Source organism: Pomacea canaliculata, linkage group LG8, assembly GCF_003073045.1.
Source record: "Pomacea canaliculata isolate SZHN2017 linkage group LG8, ASM307304v1, whole genome shotgun sequence".
NCBI lineage: Eukaryota > Metazoa > Mollusca > Gastropoda > Architaenioglossa > Ampullariidae > Pomacea > Pomacea canaliculata.
Genome location: NC_037597.1, coordinates 9,763,186 through 9,786,669, shown reverse-complemented (window position 1 = coordinate 9,786,669; position 23,484 = coordinate 9,763,186). Strand labels below are relative to the sequence as shown.

The 23,484-nt window shown below is 35.4% G+C and overlaps 3 protein-coding genes across 7 annotated transcripts; 2 read left to right on the top strand and 1 right to left on the bottom strand.

Moving 5' to 3' along the window:
* Window positions 1-80: 80 nt before the first annotated feature.
* LOC112569924 (clathrin heavy chain linker domain-containing protein 1-like) lies at window positions 81-6,508 on the top strand. Of its 3 annotated transcripts, none has more exons than XM_025248011.1 (10): window positions 81-188; window positions 745-941; window positions 1,301-1,488; window positions 1,747-1,889; window positions 2,533-2,684; window positions 3,059-3,242; window positions 3,561-3,791; window positions 4,259-4,433; window positions 4,658-5,139; window positions 5,629-6,508. In XM_025248011.1, exons 2-10 carry the CDS (start codon window positions 753-755, stop codon window positions 5,832-5,834), a joined length of 1,950 nt encoding a protein of 649 aa, XP_025103796.1. In that variant the 5' UTR covers window positions 81-188; window positions 745-752; the 3' UTR covers window positions 5,835-6,508. The 3 variants fall into 3 exon arrangements, with proteins under 3 accessions (XP_025103796.1, XP_025103797.1, XP_025103795.1); XM_025248012.1 differs by having other exon boundaries at window positions 116-292; XM_025248010.1 differs by having other exon boundaries at window positions 116-406.
* A 136-nt stretch (window positions 6,509-6,644) lies between these two features.
* LOC112569926 lies at window positions 6,645-10,429 on the bottom strand. The gene is made up of 4 exons (XM_025248017.1): window positions 10,113-10,429; window positions 9,364-9,579; window positions 8,897-9,103; window positions 6,645-8,680 (listed from the first exon to the last, which is right to left on the bottom strand). Exons 1-4 carry the CDS (start codon window positions 10,389-10,391, stop codon window positions 8,495-8,497), a joined length of 888 nt encoding a protein of 295 aa, XP_025103802.1. The 5' UTR covers window positions 10,392-10,429; the 3' UTR covers window positions 6,645-8,494.
* Window positions 10,430-10,521: 92 nt separating this feature from the next.
* On the top strand, window positions 10,522-23,457 carry LOC112569925 (polypeptide N-acetylgalactosaminyltransferase 14-like). 3 transcript variants are annotated; one of them, XM_025248014.1, is made up of 16 exons: window positions 10,522-10,643; window positions 12,684-12,838; window positions 13,355-13,456; window positions 13,738-13,805; window positions 14,306-14,371; window positions 15,786-15,907; window positions 16,214-16,301; window positions 16,526-16,607; window positions 16,944-17,047; window positions 17,229-17,358; window positions 18,507-18,599; window positions 19,094-19,177; window positions 20,052-20,178; window positions 21,291-21,407; window positions 21,626-21,821; window positions 22,115-23,457. In XM_025248014.1, exons 2-15 carry the CDS (start codon window positions 12,762-12,764, stop codon window positions 21,803-21,805), a joined length of 1,440 nt encoding a protein of 479 aa, XP_025103799.1. In that variant the 5' UTR covers window positions 10,522-10,643; window positions 12,684-12,761; the 3' UTR covers window positions 21,806-21,821; window positions 22,115-23,457. The 3 variants fall into 3 exon arrangements, with proteins under 3 accessions (XP_025103799.1, XP_025103801.1, XP_025103798.1); XM_025248016.1 differs by lacking the exon at window positions 10,522-10,643 and adding an exon at window positions 10,711-11,550; XM_025248013.1 differs by lacking the exon at window positions 10,522-10,643 and adding an exon at window positions 11,573-11,914.
* Window positions 23,458-23,484: the final 27 nt, after the last annotated feature.

Below are 23,484 nucleotides of genomic sequence, written 5' to 3'. Positions count from 1 at the left end.
AATTGTTCAAAATTTGTGCATGCATATTTCTTGGTTTATTTCTTTATTTTCTTTGTGAATTTCAAACTCTGCTTTACGTTCTAACCATAAGACTTCTATGATCTCTGTGGTTCTAACCATCGCAACGCTGTTGTTTATAAATGGCGGACGATAGCAGCCTCTTGATGAAAACGCATGATTAGTGAAATGTGAAATAGTGTTCATTTTTTCACCGTTTCAAACAAGGCTATATCAAATTTTACTTCTCTACCTTTACATAGACTGCATTTCTTGTTACCTACATATTTGAAAGATAAGAACAATAGTAAAGTCAATTTTATCCCAAGACGAAAATCACGTTTTTCTCTATCGCCGTTTAAAACAAGATTATGTTTATAGATAGTGGATGACGACCCAACATCGACAAGTGATAACGTTTATCACCAGTTGCTCATGATTTTATCAATCTTATCATTTCTTTATATAACTGTCTTTGCTTTTTTCTTTTATGTACATCGTTATGTACCTGCAGCTGAATTTGTTTACTTTAGACTGTATTGTTTCGTTCACCAGTTTTCAGTTATAAAATAAACTTACCATTTTCATTTTCCAATTATCTTTGAAACTTAAAAATAATATTATTAAATAATTAAATAATTAACATACCTAATATTGTACCATAATTACCATTAGTAATTTAATACTATATTGTTAGCGTTAGTAAAAATTGATAAAATTATTTCCCAAAATTATCCCACTTTCTAGATATAAAAATGTCAAGCACCTCAAGCAGATCTTCAACACCTTTGACTGGAGTTTCAAAACTCCCTCCAATTATTACTAATGAGGCAGATCGAGAATTCTTGTATCAGATAAATGGCTTTATTGACAAAGAAATGGCCAAAATCAAACCAAAAAATGAAGATCAGCGGTACCTTATCTACAAGGCAGTCTTTAACAAGGTAAAGTACTTTCAATCATGAATTGTTCTCTGGCCTTGACATTTTTGTTTTTCTTTTTTAGAATGTAACACAAGAAAATGAAAGTATAACCAGTAAGGCATATAATTCAGGTAAAATGTTTGCTGTCAGTTCTGGCAATACAAAACACAAAAATATTTAAGTGCTACAGACCATGAAAATATTAAATTGAAACTCACACAGTTTCAACAAATATCACCCTCAGAAGGTAAGGAACAAATAGTAACAAGCATAATAACTATAAATATTATTGAAATAGTATTGAAAAGAACTGAATAGCAGAAAACATTTTATGTAAAAAATGTGGAAACGTTTTGTTTAACTTTGATTTATATTTACAGATCATTGAACATGTCACAGCTTACAAATATCTTCTTACTACCATAAAGAAAGAATATGAAGACATAATAGAAGCTATCCGTACAGCTCAGCAGAAATCTGTCTTTCTACAAGGAAAGCTGAAAGCAATGGCATCAGAACCATCTACTATTAGAAATTACAAAAAGCGATGTGATGAGTTGGAAGAGAGGTAGCTTAATTTGTTATTTAGTCATTTATTTCACACCTCAAAGCAGACATATTTTATGATGTTATATTTAAGTTGATGTAACTTAGTTTGACAAGAATAAAGGAATATTTTTATCTCACCATATGTTTGCTGGACAAAGTCCTTTTGTGTAAAAAGAACAAAAATATATGTCATAATTTACTGCATGGTGCAAACTTTGTATAGATAAACTAATCAGTTTTAAGTTCATTCACTAAACTGACTTCACCTTTCCTAAAGAATTGCTATTGTAAAGAAAGACAATGAAAGACTCAGCAAGGAGTTGCTGGAACTGAAGGCTGAGCGAGAGGTGAGGGAGAAGAAACCTGAAGAGAAACAGGCTCCAGTGAAAGAAGTCAAGAAGGACAACCGCAGAATTCCAGGTATATGTTTTAATTGCTATTCATAGAATATAGACATAAATATAAATAGGAGAGACTCTTCAAACACAATTTATTCTACAGCATTTTAATTATGATGGAGTTGCTAGATTCATGAATGTGGTGATCGATGTGTACATATAAGACAAACAGATCAATGACAACAATTGCTACGCTTAAAAGTTTCTTTATTCTTCTTTTGAGAACATTATAATTTCATGGTGACAGATACAAACCTGAATCCATAAGTACTCAGACATACCACTTTACCACCCACCCATCATAAGCACACACACCATACAATGATTGAAGCAGGTTTAGAGATGTAAAGGAAGGGAGAGAATGTGGACATTTACAATTATTTTTCTGCCTCCTGTTACTGCCAGAAAAGATTTTGCCAAAAGCAGATGTAAAAATTTCAGCATTTTGTCTATGATTATTACCCCGCCCAGCACTATTAATTTCAATATTTGTATTTGAAGTATTCCTCAGTTTGTCTTTTTGTTTGCACTGGTTTACTGAGTAAAGCATGTTTGCCTTTGATCAATATGTTTCTTCATCCTACTAAAACTGTTATTTTATCTGAATTTATGACTTTTATTTTGAATGTTGCATTGTCTCAACTGTATTCAAACTGTGATTCTAGGATTAACACTGGAAGAATCCACAGATATAAGTGTTCTTAATCGTAAGTTTGATCAACTGGACAGACAATTGAAAGAGCTGAATATCAGCTTAAAAACAAGATTTCTTCCAAAAACACAGAAACTCCAGCTTAAAGATACCCTTGATAAAAAGGCAAGAAACATACTAGATTTTGCTATCTGTGCTGCTTTAAAAACAAAAAAAATGCATTTTATTAACACAAGATATATATATATATTATGTTATGCATTATAGACTATCAGAAAAGCATTATGCTAGACATGTCTAGCAGCTTTGCAGTTTCTAAAAAACACTGCTACCATGATCATTTGAACATTTCAGTGTGAAAGCAATGAGCTTTAAGTTCTGTTATCAATGTTATCATCATCATTCTACATCTAGACATAGAAAAGCTACTGTAGACCCAACATCCACCCAAAGGTAGCTTAACACAATATTTCTTCCAAATATAAGCTTGAAACTATAAAAAAGTACATTATACTCACATTTTACCTTTTTTATGAAAGGTGAGCTATCGTGACCAGCTGCTGTGGCAGAGCCAAGTATATAAAGCTCGCGGACAAAAACTTGAAATAGCTCTAGAGGCAGCCCAAGCTTACAACCGCGTGAAACCACCTCACCAAACAGTTGGGGATGCTGTGATATTGGCATTCCAACATGCAATGGGCACTGCCGCTGCTGCTGAGAAAGGTGAGTGTAGAAAAACTGAGTTGGCTGTCTTAAAGCCATCTGTGTGTGTGTGCACACTTGCACATACATACACAACCATGCATGTGTGAAAATGTACATGTACTTCTAGTTGGCTAATACTTTTTATCTTCTTTCAGTTGCTTTAGTTTCTTTTTTAGTTTTGTTGTCATTAATTAAAATGAAAATCAAGAACTTTATAATACCATGAAACAATGTGCAGCTGCCTTATTATCAATGCTTAAATTATCAGAGTGAAAAATTGTTGTTCATGTTTAAAATCTTCTTGGTCTTATCTGAAACTATTCCTATCACTTGAAGATCACCCAGCTGGAGGAGATGGAGTTGACAATACACCATCAGAAACAGCACATTCAAGTACATTTGAAGATGATGATCCAAACAAAGAGAAGGAAGCAGAGGTGATGTTGGAGTATATTGAAAAGTTCAATGAACTGTTTGAAGATGATAAATTTGAAGAAGCAGCTATTCATGCTGCCAACAGCCCTAAAGGCATTCTACGAACACAAGCCACTCTGGCTAAATTTAGAGGTATCTGTTTTGTTCCTGCTTTGCTATTCATAGTAATTTACCTTTACTATTGGCAAATAAGAGCATTGACAAATTACAGATATTAATCTCCATATAGCTCACCTCCTTAACAGTTAGGAAATAAAGGTTACAATTTTTAATTTGTAATCTCCAAAGGAATAAAAATATTTCAATTCATTTGATTACAGCTGCTTAAGAACTTTATTGTCAACTTAAGCAAAAGTTTTCAAAAGATAGCATAAAATCAAATAATTAACATATTTCAACAGGAATGAAATGTGGACTGATTTACACAGTTTGTCATTTAAATTGTTTGAAATGGTAGCTTTGAAAACATTTTATATTTTTGTTTGTGGCAAAACTATCAAAAAAATAAACTACAGAAGAAATATTATTGTATTAAGAGAGTTTTAATGAAGTATCATTTATACTGTTTATGATCAGTCTATGGATCCTCTATTTTTCAGATGTTACAAGCAAATATGGTGGTCGCTCTCCTCTCATGGCCTTCTGTGATGCTTTGATGTCTTCAGTCAAAGCAACAATCCATAAGCCAAATGAAGGTTTATCTCTGGACTGTGTAAAGGCAGGTCTTGAAGAGAATCGCCTTGATCTTGTCTGCCACTGGCTAGCTCAAGACAGGTTAGGGTTTTAATTGTTAGTTTAACAAGAATCAAGATGTACAGTAGTGTAACAAAGGCTTACAAGTGGATGTTGATAGAAGATATTAGCACAAACAGATTAATTGATTCTAATAATGGTTTTTAATCAGCACATTTTTTGACAGCAAATAAATTGTCAGTTGAATCCAGACAGCAAAGTAACTTTAAGCAACCAGATTCAATGCAGATTTTGGCCTTCAACAGGTTAACTGTGACAGGAGATATGGGACATCTCATTGAAGACCACTGCTCCTGTCAGGTACCATGCATGTGTGGAGGACAAGCCCTAGCTCAAAATGTTTTTATGCGCATGCACATGCATATGGATTCTGCAATGTGCCTTGTGAGGCAGGGAAAGGCGAACATGGCTTTACAACATGCCAAGGAAAAGGGTGTCCTAAGCAGTGATTTCCTTCTGTTCATATTAAAGCACTACCCTTCCTTGCAGCTATTGGAGTTACTGTTTCAAGGAGACTGCACACTGAAGGTTGGGGGTAGTACTGAGCAGTGTGGTCATGCAAGCAGTAACAGTGTGACTACTAGAAGCAAGACTGAGGATTCTAACATTAGTGGAAAGGGAACAGTCTTGCCATTAGGTGTAACGCTGACTACTTTAAAGAAATCTGGACACTGGCATCTGGCTGAGGGGTGGCTTCAGCGATTGGTTTATGACCACCATGAAACAGGTAGGTATAAATTCTTATGTTACTGATCCAATACATGTATTATATAAAGAAGGAAAAATAATGAGATCTGATGAGAAGTTAAAAAATTATGATTTATTTAGAGAAATGATTGGTGACCACTATGTCATTTTCTAGGTGTAATAATTACAAGAAATTTCTAAAAAGAAATACCTTGCAGATACAACTAACCTGAGCTCCATATTAGCAGAAGGAACAGACCTAAAAACATGTTAGAGATGTGGCACCATACTCCATTTGTTTTTGTTTAAATTGCCCTTTAAAGACAGAAAAGTTGTCACACTTGCAAATCACTTAATTGGTTTGTGAAATATGTGAGAACATGTGAGAAACCCAAAAGTTTGGTGACATTATTAAATGCTGCTTTATCAAACTATCACTATGTGATTTATGAACAGAGGCAGATAGGTACAACTTATTTACCTCACTTGACTTTAGTCATTTAAATCTTAAGGAGGATTTTTATGACAGGTAAATTCAGGGAGATCCTACAGAAGGCTGTGCTTGAGGATGATGTAACCACCAGCAGAGAGTGGAATGCTCTAATCAAGATGATGCACGATGATGGTCTTGAGGACCTCAGTCTTCAACTCATGGCTGTTGTCATTGTGGCAACTTCCCTCAAGTCAGCTTTAAAAGCTCATCAAGCTTCTCTACATATGACAGGATCTCTGTAATAACTCCTTCCCCACTCTCACTTTGGAACAGTGACTATACTTTGATAAAAGATTCCCAATACAAGCTACATGATTAATTCAGCTACAGGTGGATACATGGGGAAATGGTCACTCTAGGTGAAGATCTACTCAATTAACCTACTCATTTTCTCACTGAAGTAGAGCTAGCTTATCACAACAAGAGAGTTAAGCAGACCAGATTTTTTTTGGGGGGAGGGGGTTGTTCATCTACGGTTAATGAGCATTGTTATTGTTGCTCCAAAAATTGCATCAAATGTAGTTCCACCATTATTAATAGCTTAGCTGGCATGGCATATTGAAAGATGTTTTCTTGTTATTGTGTGAAAAACTGTTTAAAGTAAAATTCCTTTTTTCCCACATAAATAGCAGTAGAAATGTGGATATTAGGTTAATATATCTTATAAAGCAGAGTATGATGTCCATGCTTGTTTGACCACTGATCATATCCACATTATTTGATCCCCATCAAATTGGGCAGGAATAGTCATTTTTATTATGCAAATGTTGTAGGCTATATTCAGTAGATGTATGCTGTGAAGGAGAATGGTTATATTTTGCACTCTAAGATACTACTGCTGGGTACTGATGAAACAATGCTATGCAGAAGAAATTTTCATACATCTTTTACAGAATAAGTAAAAATGTTATCATTTGAAAGTGTCCTATGAATGTGAATGACAGGAGGAAGGGTCAGCATATATGCATATTCATACGTATAGCTGTCATGCTTGAAATCTACAATGTGATTTCAGTGTATCAAAAGCATTGAACCCAGACTATATTTAGTTATGCAGTTTCAAAATGTTTATTGATTTTTCCTTAATCCTGATAGACTATATAATGAGGAGTGTGCAAGTGTTGGTAACTGTATTTTCTTTACAGAAATAACAATATGCAAAATCCAGCAGTCACACAAAAAGGGTAATGCCTTCATAAACTTTTGGGTGGGTATGATGTTTCTTGTAGCTACAAGGCTTTTGTCATGAAAGAAGTTACATTATAGATGTACCACCATCAAACCATTACCATACGTTCTTTTCTCTTTTTCAAGTAGAAAATTTTTATGACAAAATATGCAAAAATTTAATACAATAATGGCTGCTCAGCAACACTGCTATTGGAACATAAAAAGATCATTTCAGACAAGTGAAACAAAATAAAATATTTCCTTGATTTAATTTTAGAAAAAGTTTATAATAAGAATACTTAAATTAAATTTTGTTAACAATAAAAGCATTATTCCAGCACCAAAATTGGTTAAGATTATAATAATAAAGCTTGTTTAAAAATCATGACTAATATGACTATAGAGTATAGATCATGACACAGACATGATCAGCAGAACAAATGAAGAGTACAAATAAAAGTAATCAAAATGTACCATATAAATTTGAAAAATGGGCAAAATATGGTCCCATAAACTTTCAGTTTTTCAGGAGTAAGGGCCCCGATTTTTTTTTTTTTTTTTTTTTTTTGTGATTGGTGGTACCAATCTCTTTTTTCCCTTCCCCAGCCCTCTAAGGGATGATACCCTCTGGCAGCTGAATCCACTAGAGAAAGTACTCTATGCCACAAAGATTTCAAATGGGATTGTGTGCACACATCCAATGCTGGCGATCTAACTACCAAGCTTAATCTGGATTGATTTCTCTAGAATATATCCTATGGCTTGAGAGATTTTATACACAGTGCATGACCCATCAAGGAGCTTTACAAAGCTGCACTGTTTCCTATTTTAAAAAAAAAAGGCTTTCTCAAAGTAAATATATCAATCAAAATTTCATTATTGTAGAAGAAAATAAGCATGTTTAAAAAAATCGCTAGCACAAATACAGCTTAAATTAAATCAGAAAATAAAGTGTACTGACAATGTCACTTTCAGTGTGTCAAGTATCACTTTTAATAATGATATGTATCAAAACTAAATATTACTTGTATTATGCATTCCAGGAACAAAAGTACATATTCAAAGAAGAAATTAAAAAGATACCATATTCTTTAGTTGGTCATAATAATCCAGAAATTCACTCCCATATTTAGTGATTACTCTATTCATAATAAGACTGATGAATAAAATGAAAAAAAGATTTTTATGTTAAGATTAAATTCCTAACTGGTTTACACATATAGCAATAATGGGGTCATTGCTCTACAACTTTATTTTGATGGCTGCATACATTTAGCATTAAGATCTAGTTTAGTAGCAAAGTAGTGATTGTGCAGCATAATTTTTCACACCCAGTCTTTCAGCTTCCTCTGAATATTTAGCTTTTATTTGTTACTTGTTACTCTTTATCAGCAACTATTAAAAGTTTTGAATGTCTTCTATTTATTTTATGCCCCAAAAGTCTATATGATCTATCAAGATGAATACCAAAAATGCAAGCACCACATTTCTCCTACACTGTTAATTTTAAAAAAATAATTAAAGTTTCCTAAACCATCTATCAAACTAATGGATTAGTGACTCTTCAAAATGCTTTACCAAACTGAGGAAAGCTATCCTCCTTATTTAGTACACAATCAATAGTCAACATGATTGGCTCCTAGGTTTTCAGCATTCATTCTGCTGTCAGATACAAGGCAGAGGTGTTTATCATAAATTTGAAATAACAATCATGTATAGCATTCATTCTTGTCTAAATCCTTTGCCACACTGTGGCATGGGCCACTGTCCACTGATGCTTACGAGATGTCTCCCGGATCAGGAAAGGCAAATTGCAGTCCTCAAGCAACACAAAACAGGTTGCTAGTTCTTTCTTCAGTGTATCAAAGGTAGTGACCGGAGTGCCTTCCTTGTCTTTATATCCTCCCAACCATTCAGACTAAAAATAAACCATACATTGGAAAATTTAATTTTTTGTGTGTGTACAAATATGAATATGCACTTTCACACGTGCACACATGGGCATGTGTAAGTGTGCACACATAAAAAATACAAAATACTGTTTTTCATAGTATATAGGCAGAGGTGAGATGAAAGTTTTAAAATACTGAAGTTAAAGTAAAATTTATGGGTTTTCCCCATTTTAAATGCTTACCTTGTCAGTATATTCTGGCATCCATGTATATGGCCCTGTAATGACCAGAATACCACCTCGAGCAACCAAAGTCTTCAGACTGTTAATGAACATTCTAGGATGGTGCAGACGACATAACAGGTTTGCAGCAAGCACTATTCCAAACTGCCCTAAATTCTGGGGCAAGTTGCAAGCATCGCCCTGCTGAAACTTGGCTTTCTGTCGATTCTGATGATGAAATATAACAAAACTACTTACAATAAGGGGAATTTTGAAAAAACCGACAATGTACTTCATCATCTATTAAATTATATAAATCAAGTTCAAATTACTTACATAATTTAAAAATAACAAGTTCTGCTCATGAAGAAACAATAGGTAGTATAAAAATGCATGTGGTGCATCAAATGTGTATTCATCATTTTCCCTGCTCCTCTTCCCTTTTCCAAACAATATAGGAAATAGCCAACAAACAAATAAATGCTCACTATATCAGCTGGAACCACTGCTTTATGCTCAGTGCAAAGGTCTCCTTCTGATATCATGGAGTAATCAACAGAACCTTTGTTTTTTAGGGTATTGCAGACATTTATAAAGGCACTACTGTAATCAATGCCAATGGCCTCATCAACAGCACTGGCCAGCTCAAACGTAGCTCGTCCCACAGCGCATCCTACATCTAGGGCTCGTTTTGGGACATCATCCTGTAACCATCAGTTGCCATAAATCATGAAATGCTCACATCTTACATATTGGCACGAGGTATTGATTGCCTTTTGACCCAAAAGTGTTTAGTATTTTGCAGTTAAAAAAAACCAACAGAGTAATGGACATTAAAAAGATGAATATTACAAACTAAACAAAAGGAAGAAAGATTTGTTCTGCAAACTTTTATCACATAATTATGGCAATCTCAAAGAAAATTGTATTTCGATTTTCATATTTTCATGGTTAAAACAAGAGGGATATAAAATGTGGTGATAAAATTAGATGCCTTAAATTCCTATGAGTTCCATTGCCAACACTGCTTTAGGTGCATGCCCTTCATTAAATAATTATCTTTTCAAAAAAAAAAAAAAAAAAAAGCAAAATGTCTTTTGCATAAATTTTTGTTTACAAAAAATTAAAAAATATTCGTTCATAAATCCAGGCACCATTCGTTTCGTTATGCGTTAAAATATGCACGCCTGATGCAGACGACGCAAATAAGCGACTATAAGGGACAAAGTTCACATACGTTTGGTTTGTAATATTTAAGACACAATTCTGCGCATCGCTTTGGAAAGTCAAGTGAATCGTTTGGCCCGTAGTCCTCGTAAGCAAGTAATTCGTCTGCCCTTCCATAATGAAACAGTAAATATTCGTTCACGGACTTGTTTGTTTCATAATAAGCATTTATACTTTCTTTGCGTCTGCCTCCACTGAGCCGATAAGTAGCATAGATTGCTACTCCAACTGACATTGCAAGCGTGCTTGCAGCCACATATTTATGATCAATTCCAAAAATGGTTGCCATTGAAGAATAATGCAAATAATCACGTCAGACAAACACAAGTTTTCAGGAAAGGCCTCTGCTTTCACTTTTGCTATCCACGGGGAAGTAGTGATTTAGCTAAAGTACCTCCTTTACTAGAGATTGTACTTCCGCTCCGGTTCCTCACCACAGACTTCCTGTATTATACACGTCCGTGGGGACGCAGAAGTCTGTAGGCAGAAATCTTAGAAAGTTCTGTGATCTAGGCCCCTATCTCTATCTAGGTTAGGGAAGGTCTGTATCACCATGGACGTGCTATCACTGCATAGGTTATCAATCAGTGGCTTGTGTAACGTTTTGAACCCTGTTATCACGTACGATGCGTAGAGCAAAAATCCTAAAAAAAACCAACAATCATAAGCAGCCAAAGGGTTTTTAATGTTTAAGTGCGACAGACGACATTCTAACAACAAACAGCAAATACAATTTAAGAGCCGTGAAAAAATTAATTGACAGGCTCATTTAAGCAGAACATGGACTATGTGTATATACCTTAAGCAATACATACGGTATACATGCAGTCTATCTACAGGCCTTTCATAGAATGAATTAAAGCCATTTATTAGTGTCTCATCCCAAATCTCTAGTGCATGCACGTATTTTTATAAAATCATTATTTTAGTCAAGCCAGAAATTATATACCCATCTCCCAATCTATGCCTAAGCATTATATATCAATAATGGATGAACGCTCACTGTAATATATATATATCATGGATTTTTCCAAAGTTTATAGTGACCAACCATTATTTCATGGATCTTAATTGCATAGAAAAGATTGTGGAATCAGATATGTTCTGGCCTGGATTCATATCGAACGATCGATCATCGATCTGTACCTGACCTCTGATCGAGAACATGCAATGAAAGGTCACGACAGAGGAAATGCTGCTGGGTGGGTGATGGGTGCTTTGTGAGATTTATCATTTGAACGTTAGCATCAAGCAGAGTGTACTTCTGATCTAAATAAGATCGTGTAGTGTTCACTCCTTTTGCCAGCAAACGCGTGGCTGACATGCGATGCTGGAGCTGTGCTGTCATCACAGTGTAACGCGCAAGTCGAAATGACATCTTTTTACAGAGCTACAGAGGCAACAGCTGTTATCCACAAGAGGAAGTGATATCAGCTGTAAACCTAACGGTAGGTTATGGGGAGAGATGGTGTGGGATAGAAGGGAAAGGGAACAGCATGACGCTTCAGCGAGGGCACACGCGCGCGCGCAGCAGCTGAGCGGAAAGGTTGCCACGAAACTAGTCAGCATCCTGGATGCTGCATGTGCTGTACATGCACTGTATACGTGTTCGTCAAATTCCTTGGCACATGCAGTGGATCTTGCGTCTAGAACTGCGTCGAAGTCTGAACTTTTTTCATCATTATGTTATAGCACAAAATGCGAAAAAGAAAGCGATTGTTGCTCGCCGCTCTTTTGATCAGTATTGTTCTAGGGGTTTTATACTTCGTCACTGGCCACAGTTTTTGGCAAAGTTTGCTCTTTGAAAACCAAGTAAGTTAAGCGACGATCCTTCATCCTTGGCATGAGATTCGACAACCGTAACAGCTATATAGTCTACAGAAAAAAAAAATAGAAGTTTAAGTGGAGTAACTTTTATTGTTTTAAAATATATTAAACATAATGTGGGTTGACAAGTATTAGAATAAATAAAGATACATTCCTCATAAAGTTTTCTCTTAAAATTCAAAAAGCCTTTGCAGAAACTAGGTCAGAATCATTCTAGAGGACTGGATCAGGTTGTAGCATCCTACTCTCCTGCCCCAGTCCAGCATCAGAGACAGAAATCTAGCTTCTGGATGCTATAAGGTTCACTGGCTGGGAAGGATGATATTAGGTTCCAATTATGCAGCAAATGAGCCTGTAGATTAATTTGAAAACAAAATAGAAGTAATTGAAAACAGTCTTTCTTATAAGTTTTAAAATAATGTAGTGCTTATCAGTTTACACCACAAAACAAAGATTTAGTTTTAGACAACCGTTATTTTTGCTGCATAAAATACCTTTCATTAGTTGTTTGACTTTGGATGAAATGATTGATTTCAATACTCATACAGGCCATCTTGGCTAGTTGCAGGAAATGTTGAACTAGCAGATTTTGAACTAGGCAAGACTGATGATCAAGAGTACTATATATTGATGAAAATTGCTTCTGATGACTGTGGAAGCTGAGTTTGTCAATTTTGAAGTAGTATTGAAATGCGTTCTTGTAACATTTAATGTGCTTGCCCATTGCTAACCAACCAGTTTTGTGCATATGTAGGTCACATTTGATCCACAGTCGGTGAATTTTAAGAGTTACATAGGAGAGCTCAGCCCATCAGACCGCCTCAATCCTTCGATGAGACATGGCTTCAATCTTATAGCCAGCAATGATCTGTCATCTACCAGGCCTGTTCCAGATGCCAGGCCCATCTTGTAAGTGCTATTAATTGTGCAAACTAAAAAAATGCAGCATAATAAAATAATGTGATATGACTTTTATAATTGTTAATATTGATTTAATGGCTTCACTTTGCCATCACTATTGAGATGTGGCATCTTAAGTGAGGCATCAGCTTTTTGTTTAGTGATAATGATACAATTTATGCTCCTAATGCAAATTTGGATTTTTAAAAAAAATTTGTTTTATAGAAGTTTGTTTAGAATCTGATAATCTTGGGAATCCATTCCATGTCACTTGCTGTTAGCCCATTTCCTTTTTAACATATTGTCATTGTTAATGTTTCACCATGTATTGAGTTAAACTCACTTCTTCTGTTTGAAGCAAACAGGCAGGTGCCTGTTTTTGTTGTGTTAGAATATTACACCTACATTTGGGAAAATGATTAACTGTAATTTTCAACAAAACTGATCATGTACTACACATATGCCAACACACACATGTGCACACAAGATCTCGACATGGAGTTTGGAATCTGTTATGAACTTTAGATGCAAGACTTTTTTCCCTGCGTCACCTTCTCTTCCTTCAACAACCATCATTGTTACTTTCCACAATGAGGCAAGATCTGTACTGCTTCGCACACTAGTAAGGTTAGTCCAATCCATTCTCAGTAACCTAGCTGTCCTTTCTTTTTTTCTTGTTTTGATGCTTCTTTAGATATATGTTAAACTGATCTGGTACTTTGAAATTCTAGCTGTTATTTGTGGCTGCAATTGTCTTTCATATCTTGATGTGCACTACATATTTCTGTATCCATGTTTACTTTCTTTCATCAATTGTTCTATGAAAGTTTTTGGTTTTTTGGAAAGTATTAAAAATGCTGACCTGAAAGATAATATAAATTTAGCAATTATATGTTATATTTGTTCAGCATTTTAATACGGTCTCCACTATCTTTGGTGAAGGAGATAATTCTAGTGGACGACTTCAGTGACAATGGTAAGTGTAAGGTAATGAAAATAAAGTACTGTCAAGAGTGTTACCATGAAAGGAAAAAAAGACTCAGACACACATTAACAGAAGCAGAAATAAATAGAAAATAAATAGCTACTATATCTCTGCTTGCAATCTTGTAGCCCTCCATAGATACTTTAAGAAGCTTGGCTTGAACATTAAGGACATTTTGGATTCACTTTGTTTCTGACATTACTTTCCATAATGTTATTAGAAATATTGTAACAAAAGCAAAACTAATAACAGAAAGGGACATTAAAATATTAAACATTATGTGATGTCATGATATGGCATGTGTTCCATGTAAAACTTTTTTTACTATAAGAGCAGAAATATTAACATTTATTGCTTTTATGTACATGAGTATTTGTGTGTGTATGTGTGTGTGTGTGAGAGAGAGAGAATTGGTGGGTCGATGACTGTTTTGGGGAGAGGCTGAGTACATGTTTAAACTATACTGACTGTAGTCAATATCTGCTTTGCAGCAAGTGATGGCTTAGAGCTGGATAGCCTTCCAAAAGTCAAGGTTATCAGAAATGAGAAAAGAGAAGGTAGAAAGGAAACTTTTTTTTTCAAATATTTATTTCACATTACAGTGTGCATTGCATTTACTCTTGTGCATAGCAATAGCAGTTAATAAAATGGAACACACAAACATATTTTTTCTCCCCCCTTCTCCTTATTTCAGATACTTGTATATATAACATTTCAAAAAGAACTACAGTCACATCAAATTATGCACAAAACTGGACATATTTTTCACATTTTCTGTCATGTCAAACACATAGCACACAAACACCTTTGTTAAAGGAAAACGTGTTGAACACAAGTTGCACAGATATACCTATCTATATTTAAAAAACTTCAATTACATTAAATGTACATCACTCACAAACACACACACACACATACACATGTGTATATTAAAAGAACTGTAACAGCTTCATTTACCACCCCTCCACAACACATCCCCCTCCCCATTATGCAGACATATTTTCAAAATGCAAATCCCATTACACATACATCCATCCTCTGCTAGAATGAGTTTTATAATATGTATCTGTTTTGCATACAGTGGAACCTCGGTTAACGAACTTAATCCGTTCTGGAAAACTGTTCGTTATCCGAAATGTTCGTTATCCGAAACAATTTTTTCCATAAGAAATAAAGGAAATAGATTTAATTGGTTCCCAGCCCCTGTTGACTCGCTAATATTTGAAAGTTGCAGGCTATATAGGTATTTGTTTTAATGAGAACAGTTATAATGCAGTTTAAATGAAGTTAAATATAAAAACATTAACGAAAGCATTTAAACAGAAAACTTGCCGTTTTGACGGCGTGGATGGAAGCAGGTGTGGTGAGGATGGGGTGGAATTACTGCTTGGATTCCCCCTCCATGAACACGTGACATTATAAAATCGGGGGTAACCTTTTTCTGTAGCTTTGAGGTTAAAGGAAAAAACTTGTCCAGTGTCTGTTCCTTCTGTCTTTTTTGTAAAACTCTTCAGTAATACGACATCACATATCCGACAGACGCATGCCACCTTCATACTTTGAAATCATTTCCTTTTTCAATTCATTTGTTGGCCGTTTCCTTGTCATTACCTCACTGCTATTAATTGCTCTTAATCTTCTTTGGAGCCATGATTGAGGATTATCTTACTAAAATAAAGCACAAAAATCACTAAATAAGAAGGATGCGCACAGATAAGGAACGACCGATCATAACTGTGTCTCGAGCGCGAATGATGACATGCTGGTCGGTCACGTGTGGTTCACGTGGTTGTTCGTTATCCGAAATTTTGTTCGCTATCCGAGACAAACTTTTAACGAAATTTTTGTTCGTTAACCGAAATATTCGCTATCCGAGGCGTTCGCTAACCGAGGTTCCACTGTATTTGATTTGAGTGTTCATGATGATTCTTCTTTTTATTTGCATTTGCTACTTTCTTTTTATGTGGGAAGGTGCTGTCAGATCAAGGATACGAGGTTCAGATGTAGCAAAAGGGGATGTTTTGACTTTTTTGGACAGTCATTGTGAGGTCACTGATGGGTGGCTGGAGCCTTTGTTAGCTACTATCAAACAGGTGATTTCATCTTCAGATGTATAGAAATGTGTTGCTTTAATTAAATTAACAATAACAAAAATATGTGAGTGTTTCTGTACTGTTCCTCGAACTTTGCAGTGCCTCAAGGGTGCCAAGTAGCAGCATCACTATATAAAGAGATATGGTAAAATGTGTTAGTGAACAGGGAAGTGCATACGGTGATTTCAAGGTTTTAACAACATATGTTGTGATGCTTGTTGTAACATAGACTGCATGCTGCAACATTATTGATCCTCTTCATGATAACAAATTTATAATCAGGGATCTTTCTGATACAATTTATAGAATCCTACAAGTATAGTGAGTCCAGTTATTGATGAAATTGATGGGATGAGTTTCGAGTACATCCCTAGAATGGAGTTTGTCAGAGGAGGTAAGTACAGCACAGGTCCTGACGGTGGAAATTTAAAAATATATATTATCATATTTGTATTAGGTATGCAAAATAAAACATATAGTCTATCAGAATAATATAACAGTGCTATCATAGTGAAAAAAATTATTTACATGAGAATAGGTGATGCGTGTAGAAGCATATATAAATCTATTTCTTGTGTGTATTCTTTCATATATATATATATTCATTTCCTGTTGCAGGCTTTGACTGGAGTTTACATTTTAAATGGGAATCTTTGCCAAACAGTGGAGTTGCTAAACAAGATGCAACAGATGCATTTTTGTAAGCACAGAATTTAGATACTTTTATTCTTGTTTGTAAATTCAAAGTGTTCTTTAAATTTATTTTTTTGGAGATTAAGCAAGGGTTATAATATTGAGTTTTTCAAAGGCATATGGCTATTTTTCTTGTCTTTGCACTGCTCTAGGAACATGTTTGATGAAATATGAAGGAGAATTTACCAATAAGTTATGAGACTACTAAGGTAGATCCACTCTGTTGTCTTGTCCATTTACCTTGTCAATTGTATTGAGGATGTGAGAAACTGAATTCATCAGTAATCAATAAGAGAGCAGGTTATGCTTCTGATCATGTTAACATGTATAAAATCTTTAACAGAACACCTGTGATCTCTGGTGGGATCTTCAGCATTCGGAAAGACTGGTTTAGAAAATTGGGAAAGTATGATGTGCAGCTCAGCGTGCTAGGAGGAGAGAATTTTGGTAAGAAACAATGGTGAGTGTGTATGTGTATGTATGTGTGCTTATGCAAGACACCCACCTACATTCTACCTGCAGTTAACATGATCTAGCAAATGTTTGGTCTGTTCTTTATCCATAGATTTTTGTGATATTCTTTTGATAATTTTACAATCTACTTTGTTTGCTGATCTCTGCAATGCAGAACTTTCATTTCGGGGATGGATGTGTGGAGGAGATCTGCGCATAGCACCGTGCAGTCATGTTGGGCATGTTCACCGTCGTCAGCCTCCCTACATCTTTCCAGAGGGTGGGCCTGCCAGCACATACCTGAAGTAGGTAGTTTACTAAAGCACTTTTGCACTGCTCTGTGCATTAGAACAATACATTTGTTAGTTGTTCTTGCCGTAAGCACATTTTTATTGTCCTTGTGACTTTTCAAAGGAAGTATCACTCATTAACAAGATGACTTAATAAAGGTAAGATGCAGATAAAAATCCCATAGTCTAACAAGTGTAAGGGCAGTTAACTGTAAATGGTCCACTGTGTTTAGGGCAAGTTAAACGGATAGCAAAGACTTTTACTTTCCCTAATGAAGTGAAACTTCTTTTTTAAGACCTTCCTGATAATGACTCCTTGTTAATTATGACCCAAAATCTTTTCACAGATATATTTCACTATATAAACGACTATTACGACTTCCTGCTCTACCCAACTTAAAGCCGACAGTTTGTGCTTTATTGTGACATTTTGCAAAAGTTACATATGTTTAAAGAAAGTCTTGCATTTTAAAATAGACTGACCTGCCGCTTACTATTACTGTATAATTTTCTGCAGAAATCTTATAAAACAAGTGTATTTTGAAAGAGACTGCTTGTTAAATGGGTCATCTCTCATTTCAATTTAAACCATGTTGCTACCATATCATCCCAACAACAAAAGTCATATCCTTCCAGGCCCAAAAGACGAATCAATCTCGTCATGACAGGAAAGAGGGGTGGGATTGATGGTGTTTTATACTGAGCTAGCAACTAAGGCTATAGATCATGGCAAGGCAGAAAGTCCTGTATACAGATATGCCACATGCAGAGAAAGAACGATCTGGCTGAGACCAGAGCTAAACCCAGGACAGCCAACCTTTACTGTATTGGTGACATGCGATAACCATTGCCCCTAGAATGACAGAAGTAGATATTAATGTCAACTGGAAACTTGAACACTCATCAGCATAATGCCCTTCCCACCACCTAAATTTAAAAAAAAATCATTTCTGGAGATTTTTTTTTGATTTTCAAGACTAAGATTATTAAGTTATTGATTATGATGGGATCTTTGTCTTTCTTAATGTGCGCGCGTGCACATACATATAAAATCCATTGACACCTGTACATTCTTATTATAGATGATTCCTGTTTGGAGTTAAATGCCAAAGAAATTGTTATATAGAATGTCCCATGATTTTATGATTTTAATGATTTCAAAGGAACACCCGCAGAGTTGCTGAAGTGTGGATGGATGAATACAAGAGATTTTTTTACGCTGCTCGACCCACAGCTAGAATGCAAGATTTTGGAGAGTAAGATTATTATGATTATCTTTTTTTGAAATAGTTAAAGACGTCTTTTCTAGTCTAGGTTTCCATCGTATAAAGTTTATAAGCTGGGACTAACTTCCACAGATTTGGGAAATGCACTTTTAAAGAATCTGAAAATAATCCAGAATTCAAAAGAGGACTAAGAGAATATATATTGCAACACAGACAAATTGGTTAGTGATACAGATATCAGAGGTACCATTAGTAGTAAAGAATGAACTACTTGCTTTCAAAACATTTGTTCCTAACCAGACATAGCATCTTGCAAATAAAGGGAGACAACACCAGTTTCCCCCCCACCCACCCCGGAAAAAAAGGTTTCATGACAGAATATTAAATGGTGACATATTCATCTTTTTCGCATTCTTATAAAAAGTGGTCTTTAAAAGTATTTTTTAAAATTAACTTAATGAGTGGTGCAGTTGATACTACCAGGGTTGGAGTGAGCTTGGCTGTCAACACAAATTTTTTTAAAGTGTTACAGAGAGGCGAAAGCTTCGTGAAAAACTAAAATGCAAGAATTTTAGATGGTACTTGGAAACTGTATATCCAGAGCTGAGGTGAGATTTACATTGTCTTTTGAACTTTTGTAAATAAAGCAGAGTGTGGCAATGTGTGGTTAGTTGTGTATGGTAGTGGTGGTTGAAACCTGTGCAAATCCACTTTTCTTCATCTTGTCCTTACCAAATTTGTCAGGAATATTCTTTTTGTTTGTAGTAAAATCATAGATTATGATTGGTTTATGTGTGTTTTTCTGGAGCATGCTAATTTTTAATGTTTATTTTTCTCATTCCAAGATGTTGCCAGTGGCACCAAATGAGTAAATTTTGCTACACAGCATATTGAGATGTACCTCTACCATTTAGAGTAAACTTAGCATCATAATTTAAGAGGGTAGCCTTGAAAGATCAGAAGAAGATAGAAAGAAAGCAATTGAGTTGTAGGGCAACTGGCATAACTGAAGCTTTTTTCTTCATCATTACAAATAGCCAGCACCATCTCTCGCCTCTCATTTCCTTTGCTCCATGTGACTGCACCTTGTGTTGACAATCGCCTGGGTGATGCTGGGTACTCTGGCTAGCAGTTTATATTTAAAATTATTTCCTTAGCTTAAGCATTTATTTGAATTTACAAGGTTAAGGTTAAGCATCACTATGCATGGAAAGAGGTCAAAACAGGGATATGCAAGTCCATAAATGTGTGAGTTAAAAATTGTCCTTGCTCTTTCATTGGCTGTATTTTTCACATTTGTGTCCATGTTCATTCCTGATAAGAGGATTTTGGCATCTTTCTGTGCACAGTGGTGTTTGTAGGCCTGTATCTCAAGAATGGAAAGTGGAATTGTTCCTTCAGATTTTAGGAACTGCTACCTTATTCTGAGCTCTGCAGTCTCTTTACAGAATATGAGACAGTAACAGTTACTGCTTATTGCAGGTTACCTATCAGTGATGAGCTGGGATATGGGCACATCCAACAGGGCAGTGGCTGTGTAGACTTGGATGTAGGCCAGCTGCCAGTTATCGCTAAACTAAGGCAATGTGTACAGAACAAAGATACACAAGTAAGTGTATGTGTGTTATTGCTAAACTAAGGCATTGTGTATAGAACAAAGATACGCAAGTAAGTGTATGTGTGTTATTGCTAAACTAAGGCATTGTGTACAGAACAAAGTCATGCAAGTAATGCCCACATGTGAATTGCTTTTGTGTGTGTGTGAGAGAGAAAGAGAGTTGCATACACTTGTTCACATGTGCATGTTAGTCAGTAGTCCCTTGTCCAGTACTTGTCGTTGGGGGAAGCATGTGGATAGATGCAGCAGCTGACAGGTTTGTTTGTTTGTGTTTAACGCCGTGCCAGCAACTAAGGCTATATCACAGTGAGCAGCTGACAGGGCCTGACACTCTTGTCTATTGTGGGTGATAGTCAGCAGGTACTGTACAAGAAGACCAGTCCAGTCTTTCTCTGACCAGTGCAGTGTTGGCTGCCCTCCAAGTTGCCTTGAAGGATAGTCTTTGACTAGATGTTGTGCCAGGTCACATGACCAAAGAAGACCATCTTATGTCACCTGACTGTTGAAAGTAGAGGTTCCTGGTATCCTACAAGTATGGCAATTTTGTTTCGTACAAAGCAGTTTCCTCAGGCACTTGTTCTCGAATACCTGGATTCTCCTTTTGGATTCTCCTTTCTGTTTTGGCAAGCAGAGTCCATGTGTTACATCTGCAGAGTAGGATGGGTACTACCAGGGCTTTGTACAGCTTGTACTTGGCAATAAACCTTATCTTATGGCTATGCTAGATCCTATCTAGCTTAGCCATTGCCACTGTTTCTGGTGCAATCCTGATGCCAATATCTGGTGTGAAGCTGCCATCCTTGGAGAGGGTGGCTCTCAAGTACTTGAAGTTCCTTATCTCTTTGAGCTGTACCCTGTTCCTATAGATCTCTGCTTTGCCGCTACCTTTGATCACTTTGCATGTGCATGTCAAAAATTGTGATGGATCAAGAAATATAAGAATTATGCTTTCAGAGATAAGAGACTGATGTGAAGATTAGCTTAAAATAATGTGTTAAAAATGAATTTCCAGGTTTTTAGTACTTTTTATATATTAGCACCATGTATTTAAACTAGAATTGGGTAATGATTAAATTCGATATTAATGCACTGTTGTGAAACAGGACTGGTCTTGGAGAAGAAAGGGCATTATTGTCAGCAATGGAATGTGTTTATCGGTCAGTCCTAGTGAAACCCAGTTGTATGTTATAATCAAGTTCTGTGATTTTACAGACAATCAGGTATTTATTCCATTTCATCCTTTTTTTCAAACATAAAAAAGTAGTCTTTAAAATATATTTGAGACACTTGTTGTTTTCTTGCAGTATATTAAAAGTTAAGCTATGTTGATCATCTGCAGTGTCTTTGGAAATCAATGGAATAGTTCTACCTCAATGGTGGAAAGGGTTTTAATATCATAGGCAGCCACATTGATGCACATCCTTGTTGTTTCTTTCAGAGATGGATTCGACAAGAAAAACAGATTGTCCATGAGGCCACAGGCAAGTGTCTGGACAGTCGCAAGGTCAAAACAGGGCTGCAGGTATCTGATTGTGACGAGCAGCAAGATTCTCAGAAATGGGACATTACCATGGAAACAACAATTAATCTTGAAAAGGATTACCTGGATAGCTATTAATGAGGATAGCATTGAGGTACCTTGAAATGAAACATATTTTAAAAATATTTAGAAAAGGGCAAACAAGTTTTTGTGAAGGTAGGTAAAGGGGTTACTGCACAATAGAAGTTATAGCATGTATTCTTAATGTCATTTGGGGCTACAACCTGATTCAGATCTCATAGGCATCCAAGAGATGTTGGCAGATAAATATGGATCTATTTACGGACCCCATAGACAAATGCTTTTACAAATTTTGGCTTCAAAAAAATTCTGCTGATTTTTTGTTTCCACTCTTTTAAGAATAACTTTTCTTATATTCATCCACAGATTTGTGCTTCTTAAGGCCTTCTGACTACATGATCATATGATCCAACAAAGTAACAGCCATATCCGTTTTAATTTGCTTGTTCATGGTGGCTAGTATGCCTAAAGCTAATTGAATGTCAATAAATATTGCTTTCTGTAAAACTGTTGGTGAAAACAAAGTGTATACTTTCATCTAGCAATCACACATAGCCATACCATAAATGAATTTGCCTTAAATTACTGTTCCACCCACTTGACCTCTGAACTTTTGAAAAGGGGGAAGAAAGTGGAAGATGCGCAATACCTGCACAGGAGATGCACGAATTTCTTGTATTGTCATTTATATATGAGTGGTACTTATGAAAGGCAAATAAGAGTTTAAAACTAAGTTTTCTAAATATCTTTCCATCCCCAGATAGATTTACTGCTTTTAAATATTTCATTAAAAAAAAGAAGAATATGAATAATTGCTCCTCAGTATACTGTTGCTTATTTTCTGCATTGTCAGCATAAAAAACATTATAAAAATATATATGTGTGTGTGTGTCACAGCAATGGGTACCCCCAACTCCCAAATCTCTGTCAAATTTTGCAAAACCAATAGTTGTCTGCTAAACATATTACAGAATTGTACAGTTTATAAAGAAATTGCTTTTTTAAAAAGATGTTCATAAAATGTAAAATTTTTTGGACTTCAAAATGAATTTTGTTTTTTTGCTCTGGAGTATGATCTCTTCTTAGTGGCTCATGAACTTTTACTTCTATTGTAAATATGTATATTTACAAAGAACTCATGCTTATGAAGGATCATGAAAATGAAATACAGTTAAATGTTATTCTACATTGAAAATCCATTTTGCTTTTTGTCCCTTCACATTTATTATGAAAATCTCCAAGGGAGGTAAAGATTACAAAGATTTGAGTTGAATTGGAGTAACAAGGTTTATGGAACAAAATAATTAATTAAACTACTGTAATTAGAACATGCTAATTCCTGCAGGATTATTTAGAAGCTGCCTTATGAAACAAATTTTGATTCTGATGTGCTTAGAGTCATGTCTCTTAAATTTTGAATCTGTATTTGTTTAGCATATTATTTGTTCTAAAGGAGGATTAAAAAGTGAATATTTTGTGTTTGTATATTTTGTATTTGTGCATTCAAAGATGTATAGTGTTTTTGTGTGTTTTTACTCCTGTGTGATTTGTACATGCGCATTATGACAGTACTTGCACATAGCCAGTCTTTTTGACTGAAAGAAATTGTGTCATCACTCCCACTGATTGGTTTAAGAATGTAAGATAAGAACGTAGGTATGAAATGAGATAAATATAAAGGTTGAGGGAATAAAAATTTCTTAAAGTCATCTGAAAACAGTCAAGTTATTTTGTCA